The following is a 20,535-nucleotide window of genomic DNA, read 5'->3' on the forward strand; positions in this document are numbered from 1 at the left end:
GGGCTGTGTTATGGGTTCCGTGAAAAGGACGATATGTGATAATCCACCTACTTTTGTTTCTTTTGGAGAGAAATGGGTTAATTAATGGCTGTTCAAAGATGTCGTTTCACTGGCTAAGCCCTTTTTGAATTCCTGCCACTGACTGCTCAGTCGGGCAAGTTAAGTTGAGCCGATACTGGCGTGTGGACCTGCAAACACTATTAGACATAGCCAGTTTACTTGTGAGGCAGCACCTAGGAAACATTGACTTAAGTTTATAACTGTCCACCGACACAGATTTACAACCTCATTTAACGAATCTCCTGGGTATTAAATAGTGTGTCACTTGTATTTAAAATGACCACCATGCTTTCTCCATCATGTTCAAAATCAGCAGTATCATGCGTTGTGACACCATGGAAAATGAGTATCGTTTCAGTGACAGATGGGTACAGAACACTTCCCTCAGGAGTGATTCAGAACGGAAGGGGAACAGTAAGATAGACAACACACTGCTCCGTGCAACGTTGTGCTGTAGGTCCACCGGGACGGTGGAAAAGTGGGAGTGAGATAAAGTGAACAAGTCGATAAGGACAGATTTACCGTACACGGAGTGAAGCTGTGCGGGGAAAAGACTCAAGAACAAGGAACCTACTACACTGACATCATTCACCTCCTGGTTTAATGGACTCGTTCTGCCTCTGATTGGTAACAACAGAACACTGCAGCATTCCTTTACGCGGAGAGCCCTCTCCCCGTCAAGACGGAGCCTCACGGAGGGACAGACGAGGTATAGGCTATACACGCACACGGATGACACCCAGACTGTGCAGCAGGGATTTATGTTGGCCCTGGCAGCTGAACACGATGCCCATCTGTTAACACCCGTTAATAGAGATTTATTGGTTTACCATGGGATGATTTCCAGATGAAAGCATTATCATGGCTGGCTGGCTGCAGTCGTGCGTGTTAATGTCAGCAGTCAGTGGCAGCCCAATGTTATAAGGCCCCCTATTTCTCACACTGGAGAGCGGGTTGTTCTCAAACTAGAACAAACAGCCTTCTCTCCCTCTCTACAGAGCAGAGTGGGTGGGCAGCGGAATGTGCCACCCCTGCTCGCCGGCTGAAAAAGGGGGGGGGTTTGAGGCACACAGCCCAACCGCTGGTTCAGTCTGCAGCATGTCGTCAGCAGAGACATCCCGCCCAGGCAGAGTGGCATGCTCCAGGGATCACACATCTTTAGTCATCCCCTCGGCACTGGCCCTTAGCCAGGGAGAGGCTCTCAGTTTGTGGTGCCAGTGTTTGTGTGGAGGTTTTATGATCGAATGCCTCATCCACACCCAGTAATGTATGAGTTGTTATGACACTGGAGAGAGTGGAGAGGGAGAGTCTAAAACTAGAACATGCTTCTTTTGGAATGATATCCAAGTACGACAGTTCTATTTATGCGTCATCTACACCTCCAATTATTTTTTTTAATATATATATATATTTTTAGGGGGTAGTTCAGCTTTAATATTGCAGATAGAAGCCACAATCTATCAAATGTAATTATCTGCATAATATCCAATCGACCGTTTCTGGGTAAAAAATAATAATAATAAAAAATAATATGTTCCTTCCTTACTATTTTCACCTAACCCCCATCATCCCTCCCCTAATTGGAGTAAACTAATGGACAACAATACTTAGGCTTCTACATACTATATACACATTTTACAGACAGTATATTAGTTAATTTTGTTGTTAATTTTAGTCCCACCCTTCAGCTCCCCTCAACCCCTGTCTGAACACCATCCGATTTTTAATCCTATATATTTTTCAACTGCGCCGTGATATTTTATTTACCATCTGTGAAACAAAAAACACTTTTGCTAAGAGCATTATTGACTGACTTTTCAAAATCACCCAGCAGGTGCTATTTGCGGCATTATAGCTCCAGGTAAATGTTGCAATTCTTAAGTCATTCCTGAACCTGCGACCAAAAACAACCTACATACGCACATTACCAAAACAAGTGAGATAGATATATCGATAGAGAGATAGATCTCAGAAAAAAAACGTTAAATGAGCAGGTGTTCTAAAACTTTTGACACAGAGACCGAGACAAAGAGTGTGTTCATTCATGGGTTTCTTTTTTGACCATTTTCTACATTGTAGAATAATTGTGACGACATCAAACTATGATATGACACATATGGAATGTGTTGTAACCAAAAGTGTTAAATGAATCAAAATATATTTTATATTTGAGATTCTTCAAATAGCCACCCTTTGCCTTGATGACAGTTTTGCACACTCTTGGCATTCTCTCACCTAGCTTCATGAGGTAGCCACCTGGAATGCATTTCGATTAACAGGTGTGCCTTTTAAAAAAGTTAATTTGTGGAATTCCTTTCCTTCTAAATGTGTTTGAGACCATCAGTTGTGTTGTGACAAGGTAGGGGTGGTATACAGAAGACGTTTTTTTTTACCAAATAGTGCTAAAATAGCCCATTCGGAAGGCTGGTGAGTTACCACCACTGATATCTGAAAGTTATTTCCGTCTGCATGGAATAGCGCATAAAACGTTGAGCTAAAATTGTAAGAAACAGACACAAAATAATACTGCAGTTGCTTAGGAGCTAGAAGCAGAGCTGCCATTTCTATCGGCTCCATAATAAGGTCACTTGTATTTGTCTTGGCAGACATGGGCTGATCACAAAGTACATGCACAACATGCCGTCTATTCAATAATAAGAAAGCAGGGGAAAGCTCAAATAAAGTGGACCCTACAAAAAGGGAGGAACTGAAAGATCTCGCTTGATCCTCATAGTAACCTATAGGGTTCACCATCAGGTCAGACCAGAATCGATTCTGTAATAGAGGGCTATGGAGGGGATTAAACCATTGAGTTGGGTAACAGAACAAACTCCACACGGCCCAGTTCTGGCCCACTGTTGGCCCCTACGTTCTTACCCAGAGCTTGGCATCATGGTAGAAGGCGTCCAACAGCTTGACGATGTAGCGGTGGTCACACTTGGCCAGGATATCGATCTCCACCATGTAATCCTCCAGCTCCTCCTCAGTCTTCGTCTCAATGACTTTGGCTGCAGCCAGCGCTCCAGTCTCCTTATTCTTGGCCTAGAAGACAAAACGAGTCAACATTTACATAACACTAAAAAGAAAATGGGGAGAAGATTGTCATGTGATGGAGGATAGAGGGCCGTATATATAGGATAGAGCCATTCAGAAGCCTAGATTCAGTCAATGGGCCTTCTCAAATTGCCATAACGTATATGAATTTTGAGATTCATTCTTAACAGGAGTTATTATCTATTGAGACACTAGTAAAATAGCATAAGGCAAACACACAGGTAGTACACAAATTATTTCTGCACAAAGGGATTGTTTCAACAGGCTATACAAGGACAGTGAATTTTATATTGGTTAATACTAAGAAACATCATAGGTGAGGGCCGGCAGTGTGGCGAACTAGTGGGCGTGTTAGGAAGGAAATTAAACTTGTGAAAACCACCTTGTTTAGAAAACACAGAAGTGAATTACGAATGTATGTGACTACAATTGAAAAAAAGGTATTGAATACGTCATGAGACAGTCATAAATTGCTAAATTAATTCAATTTTCTTAAATATGTTTATTACACATCAATAATATACTGGAAACAGTTGACAGTAACGATCGGACTTCAAAACCATATCTTGGCCCTGCCCACTCAGTGAATTTCTCAAGAGTGTGCAAGACTTTCTCATGAGAAGAGAACCCAATCAAAGCCCTAGGAGAGTCAATTCTCTGACAAACACGAGAGTCTAATTAACATGTTACTTAACCGCACTTTAAAAAGCACAACAGGAAACTCCACACCCTATAAGAGCTGCGGAGGAGGAACCACTGTAGCCAGCCAGCCCACCCACATTGAAAATGGCACTACACATTGGTTAAACACAAAACAGATTGTACATGTCCCCAACAGAATGATAAACAAGCATCAAAACATGAGGGCGAGTCAGTGGTGAGCACATAACTAGAAGGAAAGTATATGTTTTTGTGTCATAGTTATAGTGAGGGGTAAAGGTAGGGCCAAGCAATATGACCAAAATATATCATTCTTTTTGACAGTATGGAAGTATTTCATGGTTTTTGAATAATAAAAAAGTTTGACATTTGACAAATACATTGTAAGAGATTTTTTTAAAAAAATATATATAAGGGGCTTTTTCTCCATTCTAATTGATTGATACCTTTCAATCCAACAGTATACAACTGTGCATTTTCTGTGTAACTCTACACAACATATGGCCCCCCCCAAAAAATGTTTAATTTTATTTAGCAAATATTGCAATTTGACTTGCGATTTAGATCAAAGCCCTTGGGTGAACTCTTGTAGTCATAGATATAGAATGATTATTCTAATTCTATAGTTGGAATATAATGGGCACCTTGAATAAAGTGTTGTTTGACATGACAATGAATGTAAAAGCAAGGGATGCGTTATTGTGACAGGGTAGGAACCAAAGTGTTGGTCAATGTTTCCTCAGGGACCCTATAACCTTTAGCTAGATGAAATGTTCTCTTAGCTAATTCATGTAGCTAACATATTCATGTTTTGCCTATTCCTCTTATTTGGAAGATACTGTTGCACAAACATACTGATTTAAGCCTACACCCTCACTGGTATCCGGAAATGATTAGCTAGCTACCATCTCTGACTCACAGTTAACGAGCGATTAACAGAATACATTTAAACAGACATACATGTTATTCAATTATTGCCTGCCCGCCAACAAGTATCTGCGTTGCCAAGGGCTGAAACAGAAGTCAGTTCTACTTGATGCAGATCGCGCTGCAAGTCCTGCCTCTCACATCTCATTGTTTTATAGAAGCAGGAACCCACGTTCCATCTCCTCATTGGTTATACCCACGTGGGTGACTGAAAGACGAATGAGGTTGGTGGCAGTAATGAACCTAATTTATGAACGTTGCCAACCACATTATAAAGTCAAGAGAAGAAAAAGCCTGGAAGGAGGAGAGATGACTAGAAACGATTCGGTTGACTGTTTTGTGTGTGGTTTAATTGTAGAGGACATTGTGTATTGCAAGTAAAATATAACTCGATGTTTATATCCCAGGACAAATTAGCTAGCAACAGTGAGCTAGCTAAATAGGACGAATTGGCTAGCAAGTGCAAGCTAGCTAGCTAAATTGCCATAAATGTTTAATGCTTTTCGACTTATCCCCAAATTAATATAATTGGTTCAGAGTTTGTTTTGATATTTTAACCTGGTGTCGTGATCGCGTTTGGTGTGGGTGGACGAAATGCATTTATGCACAATGTCACACGATGGCGCACGTGCGCAGCCGGTTTGGGTTCCGTATAACACGATTTATTAGGTTAGTCGAGGTAATTTGTACATGTACAAATGAAGGTTTGTGTAGCTAATCCAAGTTTATACATTTAGAAAAAGGCTAATTGATCATTAGATAAACCTTTTGCAATTATTTTAGCACAGCTGAAAACTGCTGTTCTGATTAAATAAGCAATAAAACTGGCCTTCTATAGGCTAGTTGAGTATCTGGAGCATCAGCATTTGTGGGTTCGATTACAAGCTCAAAATGCCCAGAAACAAAGCACTTTCTTCTGAAACAAGTCAGTCTATTCTTGTTCTGAGAAATTAAGGCTTTTCCATGCGAGAAATTGCCAAGAAACTGAAGATCTCATACAGCGCTGTGTACTACTCCCTTCACAGAACATCGCAAACTGCCTCTAACCAGAATAGGAAGGAATGGGAGGCCCCGGTGCACAACTGAGCAAAATGACAAGTACAACAGGTGCCTCGCAAGTCCTCAACTGGCAGCTTTATTAAATAGTACCCAAAAAACACCAGTCTCAACAGTGAAGAGGCGACTCCGGGATGCTGGCCTTCTAGGCAGAGTTGCAAAGAAAAAGCCATATCTCAGACTGGCCAATAAAAAGAAAAGATTAAGATGAGCAAAAAAACAGACACTAGATAGAGGAACTTTGCCTAGAAGGTCAGCATCCTGGAGTCACCTCTTCACTGTTGATGTTGAGACTGGCGTTTTCATTGTCAAAAGCTGTATTTCTAGGGGATTGGGATTAAGGTAGAACTAGCGTTAGGATTCCAATTTGGTTTAGGGTTTAGAGTTAATAAGGTCATGAGGTAAAGGGAAAATAGGGTTTGTAAGAGTTATAAAATTGTGCCACCCCCCACCAGGTTAGTTTGGGTTTGTGTGTGTGGCTTTAGCTCCTCCCAATGACCTGCAGACTGAACAGCCTGGTGGGGTCCAATACCTGAGGGGGCTGTGGGAAAACACTGCAGTTAGGCATCGAGATACTAGCCTACCATAGTTACAGACCTGAGGTTTCCTGAACACATGATCTCACCTGGAATAAGTCCAGGGATTTTTTAAAACATGATGTTTTTCCTGATGAGGTAACAAGGTCAGGAAACCTAACCTAATATTTGCATATGGTGTATGGCCGGAGAGAGAGACTTGCTAGTGTATCTGACAATTCGTCGCTGAGCATTTGCATTTCAAAACCACCATCAGGAACTTTCTCTGCTCCCACCATCGGAGGTAACAGGGCGCCACATTATGTTACCAGTCCCACTTTACAAGCCTTCACAGCCAAGATCTTCATCCCCCCCCCCTCCCCCTCCCACAATCATTGTGCCTCACAAGGGAGCGCTGACTTCTTGGAAGGCATCAAGGCCCTGGAGACTCTCCACTGGAGGAGGGAATATGCAGGGAGAGGAGAGGTGCTGGTTGAGGATAGAGCTGTGTAAATCACACTAACCTAATTATACTAACAGAAGAAAGAAGCGGGAAACGGCTGCAAAACAGGCTCACACCACCGAGTCTCCCTCTCATTATCGTAGCGAAGAAGTCTAAAGCTGAGCTCCCTAACTCAATCATTATACTGGGGAACAAAACAACTGATCAGTGGTTTGATTTGCCCAACGTTTCCATGGATGTCAATAACAACTGATTGACACTGGCCCCTCTCCTCTGCTAGCTCCGCCTGCCTGTATGTCTGACACTCCATGAGAAAAGTCGATCATCCTCTCCCTGCAAAAAAAACAACACCAATGCTCCACGAAGTGGCAGAGGTTGAAGAAGTTAAACGAGGGATCAGCCATTGTTTCCTGCCTTTTGGGTAAATGGCTGTGAGCAGACACACACACTGCCGCCCCCTCCCACCCAACCCCAAAGTAAATCATCCTGCTAAAACACTTAAGGAGATCATCTGTTCAAATAGAACATAGAGGTCATAAATAAAGCCAGGGATAGCCTGAGATCCAGTTGGAGGAGTGACTGTGCGGATTACTACACCTGGCTGTGAGAGGAGAGGAGCAGACACACTGGGTGGTGCGTCTCTGCACTCTGCTGCTGGCACAGCCTCCTGGGGCCAATTACCTCCAGGCTGAATCAATAGTGTCAGATATCAGCATAAAGTAAGCATGGGGCGGTGTGCTGAGGCGTGGGCCTGTCTGCTGGTACACTGTAGTATGCACTCTGCCAGTGCGCACACAGTGCCACGCACACTGACAGGACACAGATCCCATCCCGTCTCAAGATAATGTATGTGCTTAACCTTAGCCCTGCCGTTAAGATGTCTAGAATTATTGTTAACATTAGGCTGCCGAGTAAATCTTGACCTCCGTCTACAGATGACTGAGACATGATGACAAAAATGTATTTTCTTCATGTCCAGCAGCTTTGGGCTGGGGGCACTAGGGCTGTGTGTTAGATTATTGAATGACTTGCATAGCAGGTCTAGCTAATGTAGGTGTTAACTGTCAGTCGCTTGAGAACTGTCAGTAATCTTGATAATAAAAGCCTCTCAAATTAAGTGGCTATCATCCCCATTATATTAGTAGGACTAGTCTTCTGCATGAAGTATGCCAGAGTTCTCCAAAAGCACAAGGAACGTGATAACGAGCAAAAGGCATGTGTTAAATTGACCATAAAGAACACACTAATACTAATGATAACTAGTTATTGATTAGTGTTAAAAGCTACTGTTACGTTGCTGCTGCACAGAGAAGGCGTCCCAAATGCAGCTATACCCATAGGGCCCTGTTCAAAAGTAATGCAATCAGAATCACCTTTATTCACCAGCTACATTTATACTACAATTCAAAAGGTTTGGGGTTACTTAGAAATGCCCTTGTTTTTGAAAGAAAAGCACATAAAAATAAATGATCAGAAATACAGTGTAGACATTGATAGTGTTGTAAATTACTATTGTAGCTGTAAATGGCATATTTTTATGGAATATCTACATAGGCCCATTATCAGCAACCATCACTCCTGTGTTTCAATGGCACGTTGTTAGCTAATCCATGTTGATCATTTTAAAAGGCTAATTGATCATGAGAGGACAAGTACATTAGTGTGTCTAGTTTGAGAAACAGACACCTCACAAGTCCTCAACTGGCAGCTTCATTAAATAGTACCCGCAAAACACCAGTCTCAATGTCAACAGTGAAGAGGCAACTCCGGGATGCTGGCTTTCTATGCAGAGTTCCTCAGTCCAGTGTCTGTTATTTTGCCCATCTTAATCTTTCATTTATATTGGCCAGTCCGAGAAATGGCTTTTTCTTTGCAACTCTGCCGAAAAGGCCAGCATCCCGGAGTTGCCTTTTCACTGTTGACGTTGAGACTGGTGTTTCGCGGGTACTATTTAATGAAGCTGACAGTTGAGGACTTGTGAGGAGTCTGTTTCTCAAACTAGACACTAATGTACTTGACCTCTTGCTCAGTTGTGCACCGGGGCCTCCCACTCTTCCTTCTATTCTGGTTAGGGCCAGTTTGCACTGTTCTGTGAAGGGAGTAGTACACAACGTTGTACGAGATCTTCAGTTTCTTGGCAATTTCTCGCATGGAATATCCTTTATTTATCAGAACAAGAATAGACTGAGTAGTTTCAGAAGAAAGTTTTGTTTCTGACCATTTTGAGCCTGTAGTTGAACCTACAAATGCTGATGCTCCAGATACTCAACTAGTCTAAAAGGCCAGTTGTATTGCTTATTTAGTCAGTACAACAGTTTTCAGCTGTGCTAACATAATTGCAAAAAGGTTTTCTAATGATCAATTAGCCTTTTAAAATGATAGTAGATATTCCTTCCAAAAAGAATCTGCCATTTCCAGCTAGAACCGTCATTTACAACATTAACAATGTCTACACTGTATTTCTGATCGATTTGATGTCATTTTAAAACTGACAAAAAGTGATTCTTTCAAAAACAAGGACATTTCTAAGTGACCCCAAACTTTTGAACGGTAGAGTACATAGACGGAATTTGATTTGGTAAATGATGCCAAAGTAAACAGAATATAGAAGATGAACATAATATTACAGACAGTACATAGGGAATAGGAGGGCATTTGTGAGAAACACAGATGTCACGTCCAGATGCAATCTGTGGCATACGATGCGCTTCCTCTCAATCTTCTTCTTGAACTAATGCCAAATGTGTCTCTCGTCTCCACAGGATGCTTGGCTCTAGTCCCCAGAGGTCAGGAGGACAGGTCAGGGGAGATCACAAATGGTCATACAGCTTAAAAATCAGTCCCCGGGCAGACAGACATGGCAGGCAGGAAGACAGAGCCAGGGGATGGGTTAGTGTACACTAAGCCCTCTGCAAATAAGCTTTGGCTTTAGAGGGGATAATCATTAGCGTCTTCCAGGAATCTTCCAGGAGCTTTCACTGCCGGCTGTGTATGTAGACACTGATGTGCTGTTATTTAGGCTACCTGCCTTTCCACTGGGAACATTTTATTTCTCGTCTTACATTTTTGGGGCGGTATTTAGCCTAGTGTTTAGAGCGTTAGACCAGTAAGTGAAAGGTTGCTGGATAGAATCCCAGAGCTGACAAGGTAAAAATCTGTCGTTCTGCCCCTGAACTGTTCCCCGGTATGCCGTCATTGTAAATAAGTATCTGTTCTTAACTGACAGGCATAGTTAAAATAAAAATAGGCTGAGGATTACACACAGGGTTAAACTCTTACTGTATCTTTATTTACAGAGAGTTGTTCAACATGGCCGGGGGACGCAGCAGGGAAGTTCAAACTTTGAACCCGTCTTTCAGGATGTGATAGTGTCGCTGCGAGGTATTACGAAAGGCTCCGAATCGGATTTAAGCTAGCTTCAATGTATTCCAAAACCAGTTATGACTTGTGAGACTGAGAAAATCATGAGTTAACAAAACATCCCTCCCTCGCCCACACTCCTTGTCAAGACAGTCACCACTGAGGCAACCTGCCACACACCGACAGGGGGCTGGGGAGTCATGGGGGACAAGCCTCTACAGGAGAATCCTTATCAGGCCGGTCACAGCTGGGCCCCACAGATTACCAGCCCTGGAGCACAAACATGTGCTTTCACCATGCAGGCCTCCTGTATTACAGGAAAACCCTTGATCTCTGTCCCAAATGGCACCCTATACCCTACATAGTGCATTATATGGGGAAAAGGGTACCATTTGGGATGGCACCGTCGGGTAATGCTACGCTAACTAATGCAACTCCCAGTACAAGGCAGCAGCTGCCAGGGAGCCTGCTCAGCAGCACGTGTCCCATTAATAAGTAAAAGGGACCGATCGGCACTTGTGCTTCGGCCATACCAGCAAACACAACATGCTGTGACACAGGGATCAGCAGGAAGTGAGACATTCTCCCATCTCAGCCGTAGCAGTCATGTGGGGGGAGATTTACGCAACTCTGCTCTCGTCATGACTACCTGTAGCCCTGGAAAATCTTTGGTCTCAGAAGTGAGCAAGTTGATGCACACGTGCGTTTTAAGAATGATAGTCGAGGCCTCCCGCCTCCTGGTTAGTTCATCAGACTAGATACAGATACCTGTATACTGTTCAAAGAGCAGCTTTAAGTTAACTACTGCTGCGTGACACTGACTACTAGGTCCTCCTTACCATCTGGTGACAGTGACAGGCCAATGGGGCACATTAACCTGAGAGTGATACCTAACCGTGATACCCCCATGACAACCTGAGAGAATATCAACAAAGCCCTGTTGTTCACCCGGATGTGTACAGCCAACCCAGATCATGAGGCCAGCCAGACTGACACTGACACTCTCCCAGACATTATTGGAATCAAAAAGGAAGCATGTGACCAGCAATGACCAAGCAAACAGAAGCAAACAGACTCAATGAGTTGATTTGTTTCACAGGTGTTCTAAAAGGAGTTTTTATAGCCAACATTTGAACTAGATCTTGCCAGCCCTGGAGCAGTGAACAGAAGTGTCCTCCATACTGGTATAATTGACTTGTAGTTATGAGAGTCATCTGGTGGCTTCCTGAACTCCCTTGATATGTCCCAAATGGTAACCTATTCCCTATATCGTACACTACTTTTGATGGGCTCTGGTCCAAAGTAGTGACCTATAAAGGGAATAGGTTACCATTTGGGACGAAGGCTAGTCTGGACAGGCTGTGGAATGGAGCCCCGAGACCCCATCCCACAGACGGATTAGTCAGTAGCCCGAGGGCCACATAGGATGTTTCCATCACCCCTCCGGCCCAGAGCTTTCCTCCTGACCCTGACTGCTCCAGGTGAGGAGCACTGACTCCTCCGCAAGCACTCCAGGACAGCCAGACTTCTGGGGACTGGAAAACACATTTAGCCAAGGGGAAGAGAGTAGAGACAGTATTGTCACATGTTTCAGTCTTCATTGAAAAGTGGCATTTCCATTGTAACTTGACATTCCAAAGATATCTTCTAGTATACTAAATTATATTCTGAGTCCTAAAGTGTATGAGACATGAAGAGATTTTAAAGTATCCCCTGGACAGAAAACTGCTTAGTCAATAGCCACTGTTAAAAATTGGCCTACATGCAGCATAGGGTGGTGTAGTTTGGTGGTAGGGGTAACTGAAGGCATCTTTTATTTCTATTAGGGTGGCTCCATGTTATTTTTCCTTTCAGTGTCGTCAGTGAAATCCCACATGGTGTTCTCACATGCCTGTTCACAAGGTATGAGTGGGGGCACTGTACTCTGGCCGGGCCTCACTTCTTCCACTGGCCCCCTAAGTCAAAGGCACCCACTGTACTACACTGGGCACGAGCAGATACATTGCGACATGGCAGGAAAATGTGAGGACTAAAAGACACAGATTAAATATAAACCCATAACCCAAACTACAGCTGGGTTTGGATGAAGCAAACAGTGGAGGGTAATAGTGGGGTCTCCTAGGGAGGTCCAAATGGAGCCCAGTTAGTACAACAGCTCTACAGGAGTTGATCCGTCTGTATTGGGCATGAAATCAGAGTGTGCTACCTTTCAGAAGAAAGCAATCCCTCGCAAAGTTCAAAGTAAATAGGTGAACACAATCGGTACAAAAGCACCTTCCAAGATGATCAATGCAGATAGTTTTGACTAGGGTCAAAATGCTAATGAGGATACAGTGATGAGGCGCCAGAGGTTAAGTGAGCAGTGCAAATCCAGCAACTCCCTACTGCCCGTCCCTCAGCACTTGTAGGTTAACTTTTGTCACGAGTCTTGTTCTGGAGGCAGAACTGAGCGATGTCCCCTTAGATAGGCCAGCTGCAAAGTCACAAGTGGCTATATACATGCATAAACACTTACCAGTCAAAAGTTGACACACCTACTCACTCAAGGGTTTTCCTTTATTTTTACTACATTATATAATAATAGAAGACATCAAAACTATGAAATAACAAATGGAATCATGTACAGCAGTAACCCATAAAAAAAGTGTTAAACAAATCAAAATATATGACATTCTTCAAAGTAGCCACCCTTTGCATTGATGACAGCTTTGCACTCTTGGCATTCTCTCAACCAACTTCATGAAGAATGCTTTTCCAACAGTCTTGAAGCAGTTCCCACATATACTGAGCACTTGTTGGCTGCTTTTCCTTCACCTCTGCGGTCCAACTCTTCCCAAACCATCTCAATTGGGTTGAGGTCAGGTGATTGTGGAGGCCATGACATCTAATGCAGCACTCAATCACTCTCCTTGGTCAAATAGCCCTTACACCTCCTAGAGGTGCAAACCTAATGGGATGGCAAATTGCTGCAGAATGCAGTGGTAGCCATGCTGGTTGAGTGTGCCTTGAATTCTAAAATCATTGACAGTGTCACCAGCAAAGCACCCACAAACCTCCATGCTTCACAGTGGGAACCACACGTGGAAATCTTCCGTTCACCTACTGTCTCACCAAGACACGGAAGTTGGAATAAATCATCTCCAATTTGCACACATCAGACCAAAGGACAGATTTCTACTGCTGGTGTTTCTTAGCCCAAGCAGGTCTTCTTATCGGTGCCCTTTAGTAATGGTTTCTTTGCAGCAATTCAACCATGAAGGCCTGATTCACACAGTCTCGTCTGAACAGTTGATGTTGAGATGTGTCTGTTACTTGTGACATGCAATCGGTGGTGCTTTTAATTGCCAATTTCTAAGGCTGGTAACTAATGAACTTATCCTCTGCAGTAAACATAATTCTGGGTTTTCCTTTCCTGTGGCAGTCCTCATGAGAGCCAGTTTCATCATACCACTTGATGCCTTTTGCACTTCCATGTCTTAAAGTAACAGACAGTCATTTCTTGCCATAATATGGACTTGGTCTTTCAGCAAATATGGCTATCTTCTGTATACCACCTCTACCTTGTCACAAATTAACTTTGAACAAGGCACACCTGTTAAAATAATTGCATTCCAGGTGACTACCTCATAAAGCTGGTTGAGAGAATGCCAAGAATGTGCAAAGCGGTCATGAAGGCAAAGGGCGGTTACTTTAACACTTTTGGTTACTACATGATTCCATGTGTAATTTCATTGTTTCATTACATGGTGTCTTCACTATTATAATATGTAGAAAATAGTAAAAGAAAATAAGAATAACCCTAGAATGAGTACTTGTACCTTCATAGAACAAATATAAAACATGTAAAGTGTTGGTTTCGTGAGCCGAGATAAAAACAAATTACAGAAATGTTCTATACACTCAAAAATATTATTTCTCCCAAAATTGTACACAAATATGTTTCCATCCCTGTTCTCCTTTTGCCAAGATAATCCATCCACGTGACAGGTGTGGCATATCAAGAAGCTGATGATAAACAGCATGATCATTACAAAGGTGAAACTTGTGCTGGAATCACTAGACAACTAAAAGTTTCTCAAGACACAGCAAATATTGATTTCACTCCTGTTAGAATAAAATAAAAAAGTATTCGGGGGAAAAAAACTACCTGGTTAAATCCCACTTTTGAAGTAAGAAAATAAACCATCAAAACACGTTATAAAAGATTGAATCAGGCATGCTGACGGCATGACAATGCCACTGTGCACAAAGCAAGGTTCATAAAGAAATAGTTTGAGATCGGCGTGTTAGAACTGGACTGTCCTACACAGAGAGCCCTGACCTCAACTTCATCGAATACACCTTTAGGATGATTTGGAACACTGACAGCGAGCCAGGCCCAATCGCCCAGCATCTGTGGCGGACCTCACTCACGCTCTTGTGCCTGAATGGAAGCAAGTCCCCGCAGAAATGTTCCGAAATCTAACTACTGGAAAGCCTTCCCAAAAGGGTGGCGGCTGTTATAGCAACAATGGGGAAAACAACTCCATATTAATGCGATGGTTTTGGAATGAGATGTTTGACGAGCAGGTGTCCACATTCACCACATGACCAAAAGTATGTTGAAACCCATATTGCTTACCTTGTAAACTTTTCCAAAAGCCCCATCACCCAACTCTCCGATGATTTCCCATTGGTCATTAGGATTGATATCTCGATGAACGTGTTCATATTGTTTTGCCTTCTTTTTTATGTCAAAATTAGACAGGCGAAGTATTTTGCTGAATTTAGCAAAAGCCATGGTTCGCCGCAAAAATGCAATAAAAGCTGTTCATAAAAGCCACGTTTCTCAAGACACAGCAACTATTCTGAGTTTCACTCTTGTTAGAATACAAAAGTATTCGGGGGAAAACTACCTGGATTTATAATCACACACCTTTCAAGTAAGAAAATAAGCCGTCAAAAACACGTTCTAAAATATTTAATCACGCGTTGTCATAAAAAAAAATAATACACGTAATATGTCCATTCACTTGACTTGTCCACTGCACACAATGACCACCTGCTGCAACATAGTAACCAGTTATGGAGAATAACTTGTTGCTTCCGAGTAAAAAGACAGAAGCCCCACCTTATTGCCATGTTCAAATGCTAATCGGAACAAGAAAACTCGGAAAAGTCCGACTTGCCAAAAATATTGTAGTTATACAAGTGCCGCGTTCAAACAGTTAAAAAGTCGGAAATTTACGAATTTCCTAGTTCATACAAAAATTTTAACGTAGCACAGGCCTATAGCTCCCCAACGCTCCCACAGTGTCATGGAAATGTCGTTTTCTATGCGCAGATCGGTCATCTTCACGCAAGATATGTTGTTAAAATAACTTCACTTCCCAGTTTAGATGTGCATGTCGTTTTTAAAATATCTGTCAAGTGTTTGCAAATTGTTATGAAATATGACCTATAATTAATTACAATATAAGTGAAATAGCCTTTCTTATCATTTTGGGCAATGACAATTATGTTAAAAAGCAGCTCTTGTGTTTTAGAACGGTGTGGGCATACCACAACAACAGTATGGTGTCCTGTATGCAGGACATTCAAAATATTCACGTGAAATGTCCGCTGATTGGTCAGCTCATGCTCATTGAGAGGATGATATCATTCTCTATGAGAAAATATAAAGCAGTTATGAAACAGTCCGCTTGAAATAGGTGGGTTTTTTAAAGTGTTTTATCTCCAATTTATGCTTTGGCCTCATATGAGTATAGGATAAGTCGACCACAGGAGCTTGGTGCACTTTAATTGGGGAGGGCGGGCTTGTGCTAATGGCTAGAGCTGAAAGCGTGGAATGGTATCAAATACATCAAACACATGGTTTCCATGTGTTTGATGCCATTCCATCAGCTCAGTTCCAGCCATTATTATGAACCATCCTCCCCTCAGCAACCACCACTGGAGTCAACAACATTATTTGGGTATGAGTCAGTAGCGATTGTAGCATGTAAATCTTGGAGGGGCAAACAAACAACATTTTGGGGGGGATGAATGCCAGCAAAGCCACTACACTATACAACACTAAATAATACATTAATTACACTATAACCGTGACAAACGGTGCCCACAAACTGTTAGGGCCTACATAAAGCTGTCCCAACAGCAGTCCCGACACATTACCACTGCTACACCTGGCTATCAGCAGAGCTTTGTCTGGCAGCAAAACAGTTAATTCAGCCTCATTTACTGCCTTTAAAAAAACATGGCTGACATGGCTGACTTGCTTAAACAAATGTGGTTTCTATTGACAATTGAGAGGTACAAACTATGGCATAAGGGGAGGACAAGTGGATAAGAGGCAATCCGTAATTTTGATTAAGACATTAATGAGCGAACTAGGACGGACGTAGTCAATATAACTATTTGTTGAGCACTTTTGAAATGTACAGCAACAGAAATCAGAACATGAGCTGTTCTTACAGTGTTCTCCCTGTACACCAAGTCAGAACCGTAGGATAAATAAAGGGGGCATATAAGCAGACAATGAAAGCTCTTACAATATTCAATGATTACATTTCTCTAAAACATGTTATAGGCTACATGTGCACCATCAAGTAAGAACAGTAGGCAAAATTAAGAGGGGAAAATAGAACAAATTATTAGAGTGAGGCACATGGCCTACTAACAGCTTACTACATAACATACACTTAGTATTACTTTCTTAGCTACAGTGTACATGTCTCCTTGGCATATTACATCATTTATGCAGCAGTATACATTACATTTTTGGACTCAGCTTGTTGTGCTGTGCTCACTTGAAACTTGAACAGGAAGGACAGTCATTCGTGGGAAAATTTTGCCATCAAACTTTGTCATCGAAGTCTGGCATTCTTTGGATATATGGTGTTTTCAAGACAACTGGAAACTCAAAAACAAATCCAAAATCGAATCATGATTACGTCAGTGATCTTCAGGTCGTAGCTCTAGAAAGAGGCCCGAGTTCCCGACTTACAATCCTGAGTTGGATGACCGTTCAAAACATATTTTCCCAGTTGTCTTGAACTCACTGAAGTCATATTTCCCAGTTCTGAGTTAACAGTTGTTTTGAGCGCAGCAGAAATCATGCTGGATTTAAAATATGGCCAATTTTGAATGTTTATAATTTTAAACTTGGAAAAGAGATCCTTGATCTGAGAATTGGGACCAAACACCCACTCGACTGAATAGCAAGCTAGTGATTGCTTTGATATGCTTGCAGTTAGCCACTGATTCCTTCCAAACCACTCATAGTTCAATTTTACAACTTGTTGTATAATGTTTATGTCCAATGGCCGATGAGCACCGATACGTTTTATCTATAATTTCTCTTCAGTATTTCTCTTCATATGACAAGGATTAAATAGGTTTGCCAGTAGATTGTTGACTTTCATGATGATGACTGCTAGCCAAGATTTTCAAAGTATGATGTTGACATGATCAGTCCAATCAAAGCTACTGTAGATAGAAAGTGAATTTAAATTATTTATCTGTTGCCAATGACCATGAGCCTTCTTGGATGGGCACTTCTAATGTAACTCTATGGCACGACCCAAGTGGCTTGAATTTTCAAGCTCTACCCTTAGATATGGAAGTGACATAGTGTCCCCATGAGTTATAAAACACTGAGCCAATCATGGCGCAACTAGAGAACATTACTAACCCCTACGCTCCATATTTTCCACTGGCTGCCCCACCACCACCACCACCACAGAAAGCACAGAGCTAGGCTGAAGCACCTGCATTTTGGAGCTGCCTTACTCAAGAAAGCAAAAAAGAGACCATGTTTGTATAAAGGCTTTATTAACTCAATGATATGTGACATGTATTAATGCAAAAAATATCATGCAAAACAGGCAACCCCCACAAACATTTAATTTATTTTTTTGTTAAAAATGTGGGGCTCAACACAGGTGGGGCAGACCTGACTGACAGGTTGTCACTGGTATGAATTAACAGAATATTAACTTCTAAAAGAGAGATTTTCACTGGACAGTTACTTTAAGTTGCCTAGGCCAGTGGTTCCCAACTAGGGGTACTAGGACTTCAGGGGTCAACTGGCCAGAGCAAAAATCAGTTGGTGCTACAGTAACCAAAAAAGTTGGGGTACCACTTGCCTATGCCACCACCTTCCATGTGGCCACTGACAGGTATTGAAAGCAACAAACACCTGTCATTAGCAGGCCAGATAGGGCACAACAAAACAGGTACAGCACAGTTTTCTATCATGGACATATAGTCTTATTCAAATACGTTTTCAGAAGCTTAAGGGAAAAGCAACGGGGGAAAGTATGTAGGCCTACAGAAAGGGGTTTTATTGGAATATTGGAATTTTGTATAACCTCGGCTTTTGCCGAAACGGTCCACTGGTGCACTCTATAGCTCACAAGCACCACTAGGTGGCAAATAATCATAGTACATGTATTTTTGTGGAGCCTGTTGCTGTCATCTACCATTATGTGACAGTTCTGTTGTGTTTACATTATAATTCACAAAGCTATTTTATATTTCTCACAGAACTTTCGGGAAGTCATATCACATCTGGATCGATGGATGATGGATTATACAGTGGATCATATAAGGACGTTTTATTAAAATAATTGCAGGCCATGAAGTAACAAAAAAGTACAAATAGGCTACCACTCAAACCCAGGCTTTCGCAGATCAGATCAAATCAAACTGTATTTCTTATGTGCTTTGTGAACTACAGGTGTAGACTAACAGTGAAATGTTTACTTACAGATCTCTTTTCAACAATGCAGAGTTAAAGATACAAATATATATATTTTAAAATTGAAATAGTTACAGTGAATGACAAATAAATAACAATAACAAGTACAAATGCATGGCTATATACAGGGAGTACCAGTAACGAGTCAATGCGCTGGAGTATGAGGTAAGTGAGGTAGCTATGTACAGGTACATATACTGTAGGTAGGGGTAAATAATAGACTGAGTTGTAGCAGCAGTGAATGTGGAGAAGTAACAGAAGCATAGGTGGTGAGTGTGAAAGCTTGTGTGTGTGTGTGTGTGTGTGTGTGTGTGTGTGTGTGTGTGTGTGTGTGTGTGTGTGTGTGTGTGTGTGTGTGTGTGTGTGTGTGTGTGTGTGTGTGTGTGTGTGTGTGTGTGTGTGTGTGTGTGTGTGTGTGTGTGTGTGTGTGTGTGTGTGTGTGTGTGTGTGTGTGTGTGTTAGAGAGCACTGGCCTGTGTTCATCGATGCCAATGGAAGCCAGGTTTCCCCAAATAATGTACCAAGACAAAAAACATAAAATAATGTAACTTTTGTCTCTCTGTGTTTCATAATTTTCCTCCTTGCTCCAGAGTCCAATGGCAGAGAGCTTTACACCAATCCAGCAGCCGCATGGCATTGCACATGGTGATTTTAGGATTGTCTGCGGCTGCTCGGCCATGGAAACCCATTTCACGAAGCTCCCAATGAACAGTTCATGAGTTTGGAACTTGGTAGTGAGTGTTGTAACCGAGGACATACGATTTTTACGAACTAAGAGCTTCAGCACTTGGCAGTCCCGTTCTGTGAGCTTGTGTGGCCTATCACTTCGCAGCTGAGCGGTTGTGGCTCCTAGACGTTTCCGATTCACAATAACACCACTAACAGTTGACCAGGTGAGCTCTAGCAGGGTAGAATAGTATTTTTGACTTTTCACCCCTTTTCGCCCCAATTTCATGACATCCAATTGGTAGAGTATTGACCCATCACGGCCACTCCCGTACGGACTCGGGTCCTCCAAAACAGGACCCTGCCAAGCCGCACTAGCAGGGCAGAAATATTTATAAACAGACTTGTTGGAAAGGTGGCATCCTTTGACGGTGCCACATTGAAAGTCACGAAGCTCTTCAGTATGGCCATACTTCTGCCAATGTTTGTCTATGGAGATTGCATAGCGTATTCGATTTTATACACCTGCAGCAACGGGTGTGGCTGAAGTAGCCAAATCCAATCATTTGAATGGGTGTCCACATACTTTGTATATTTACTGTATCCCAACAGAGAAAGCATCCGGGTGAGTGAAACAGCACTTCTCTATCTCTGTATGTGTAGGCCATCTATCTGATGCTGTCTGGTCAAAAAGAGTATGACATTGTTGCTGCCTGTAAAATTGAATGCAAGCGAGCATTTGGCCTCCCTTGATAAAAAAAAACTATTAAATAATAGCCAATCAGCGTTGAGCTAAACTGAGTGAGCTCAACTGTGAATGGTCCTGGCACACCAAAAAAAAAGTGTCAAGGGAAGCCCGTTTGGATTTGGCTTCACTCCAATCACATCACATCAAGAACAATACTTAATTGACAGAAACAACTTGAATTGTTGCATCTTGTTGTGTTGTTGTCCTTCGGTGGCTAGCTAGCTAGCTAGCTAAAGTTGGTCCTTTCCTAAATTATCCATGGATGGAGCTAGGGATTTGGACTTGT

At 42.2% G+C, this 20,535-nt stretch overlaps 1 protein-coding gene across 1 annotated transcript in view; it reads right to left on the minus strand.

The window, feature by feature from the left end:
- The window catches only part of LOC123999622 (serine/threonine-protein kinase 10-like), a 40,449-nt gene extending 25,300 nt beyond the window's left edge, over positions 1–15,149 (minus strand). Inside the window, exons 1-2 of the mRNA XM_046305557.1 lie at positions 14,717–15,149; positions 2,938–3,102 (exon numbers count right to left, since the gene is read on the minus strand). Coding sequence (XP_046161513.1) covers positions 2,938–3,102; positions 14,717–14,875 — 324 coding nt within the window. The 5' untranslated portion in view covers positions 14,876–15,149. The remainder of the gene's footprint in view (positions 1–2,937; positions 3,103–14,716) is intronic.
- Between the last annotated feature and the right edge of the window lie 5,386 nt (positions 15,150–20,535).

This window comes from Oncorhynchus gorbuscha, linkage group LG16 (genome assembly GCF_021184085.1).
Source record: "Oncorhynchus gorbuscha isolate QuinsamMale2020 ecotype Even-year linkage group LG16, OgorEven_v1.0, whole genome shotgun sequence".
NCBI lineage: Eukaryota > Metazoa > Chordata > Actinopteri > Salmoniformes > Salmonidae > Oncorhynchus > Oncorhynchus gorbuscha.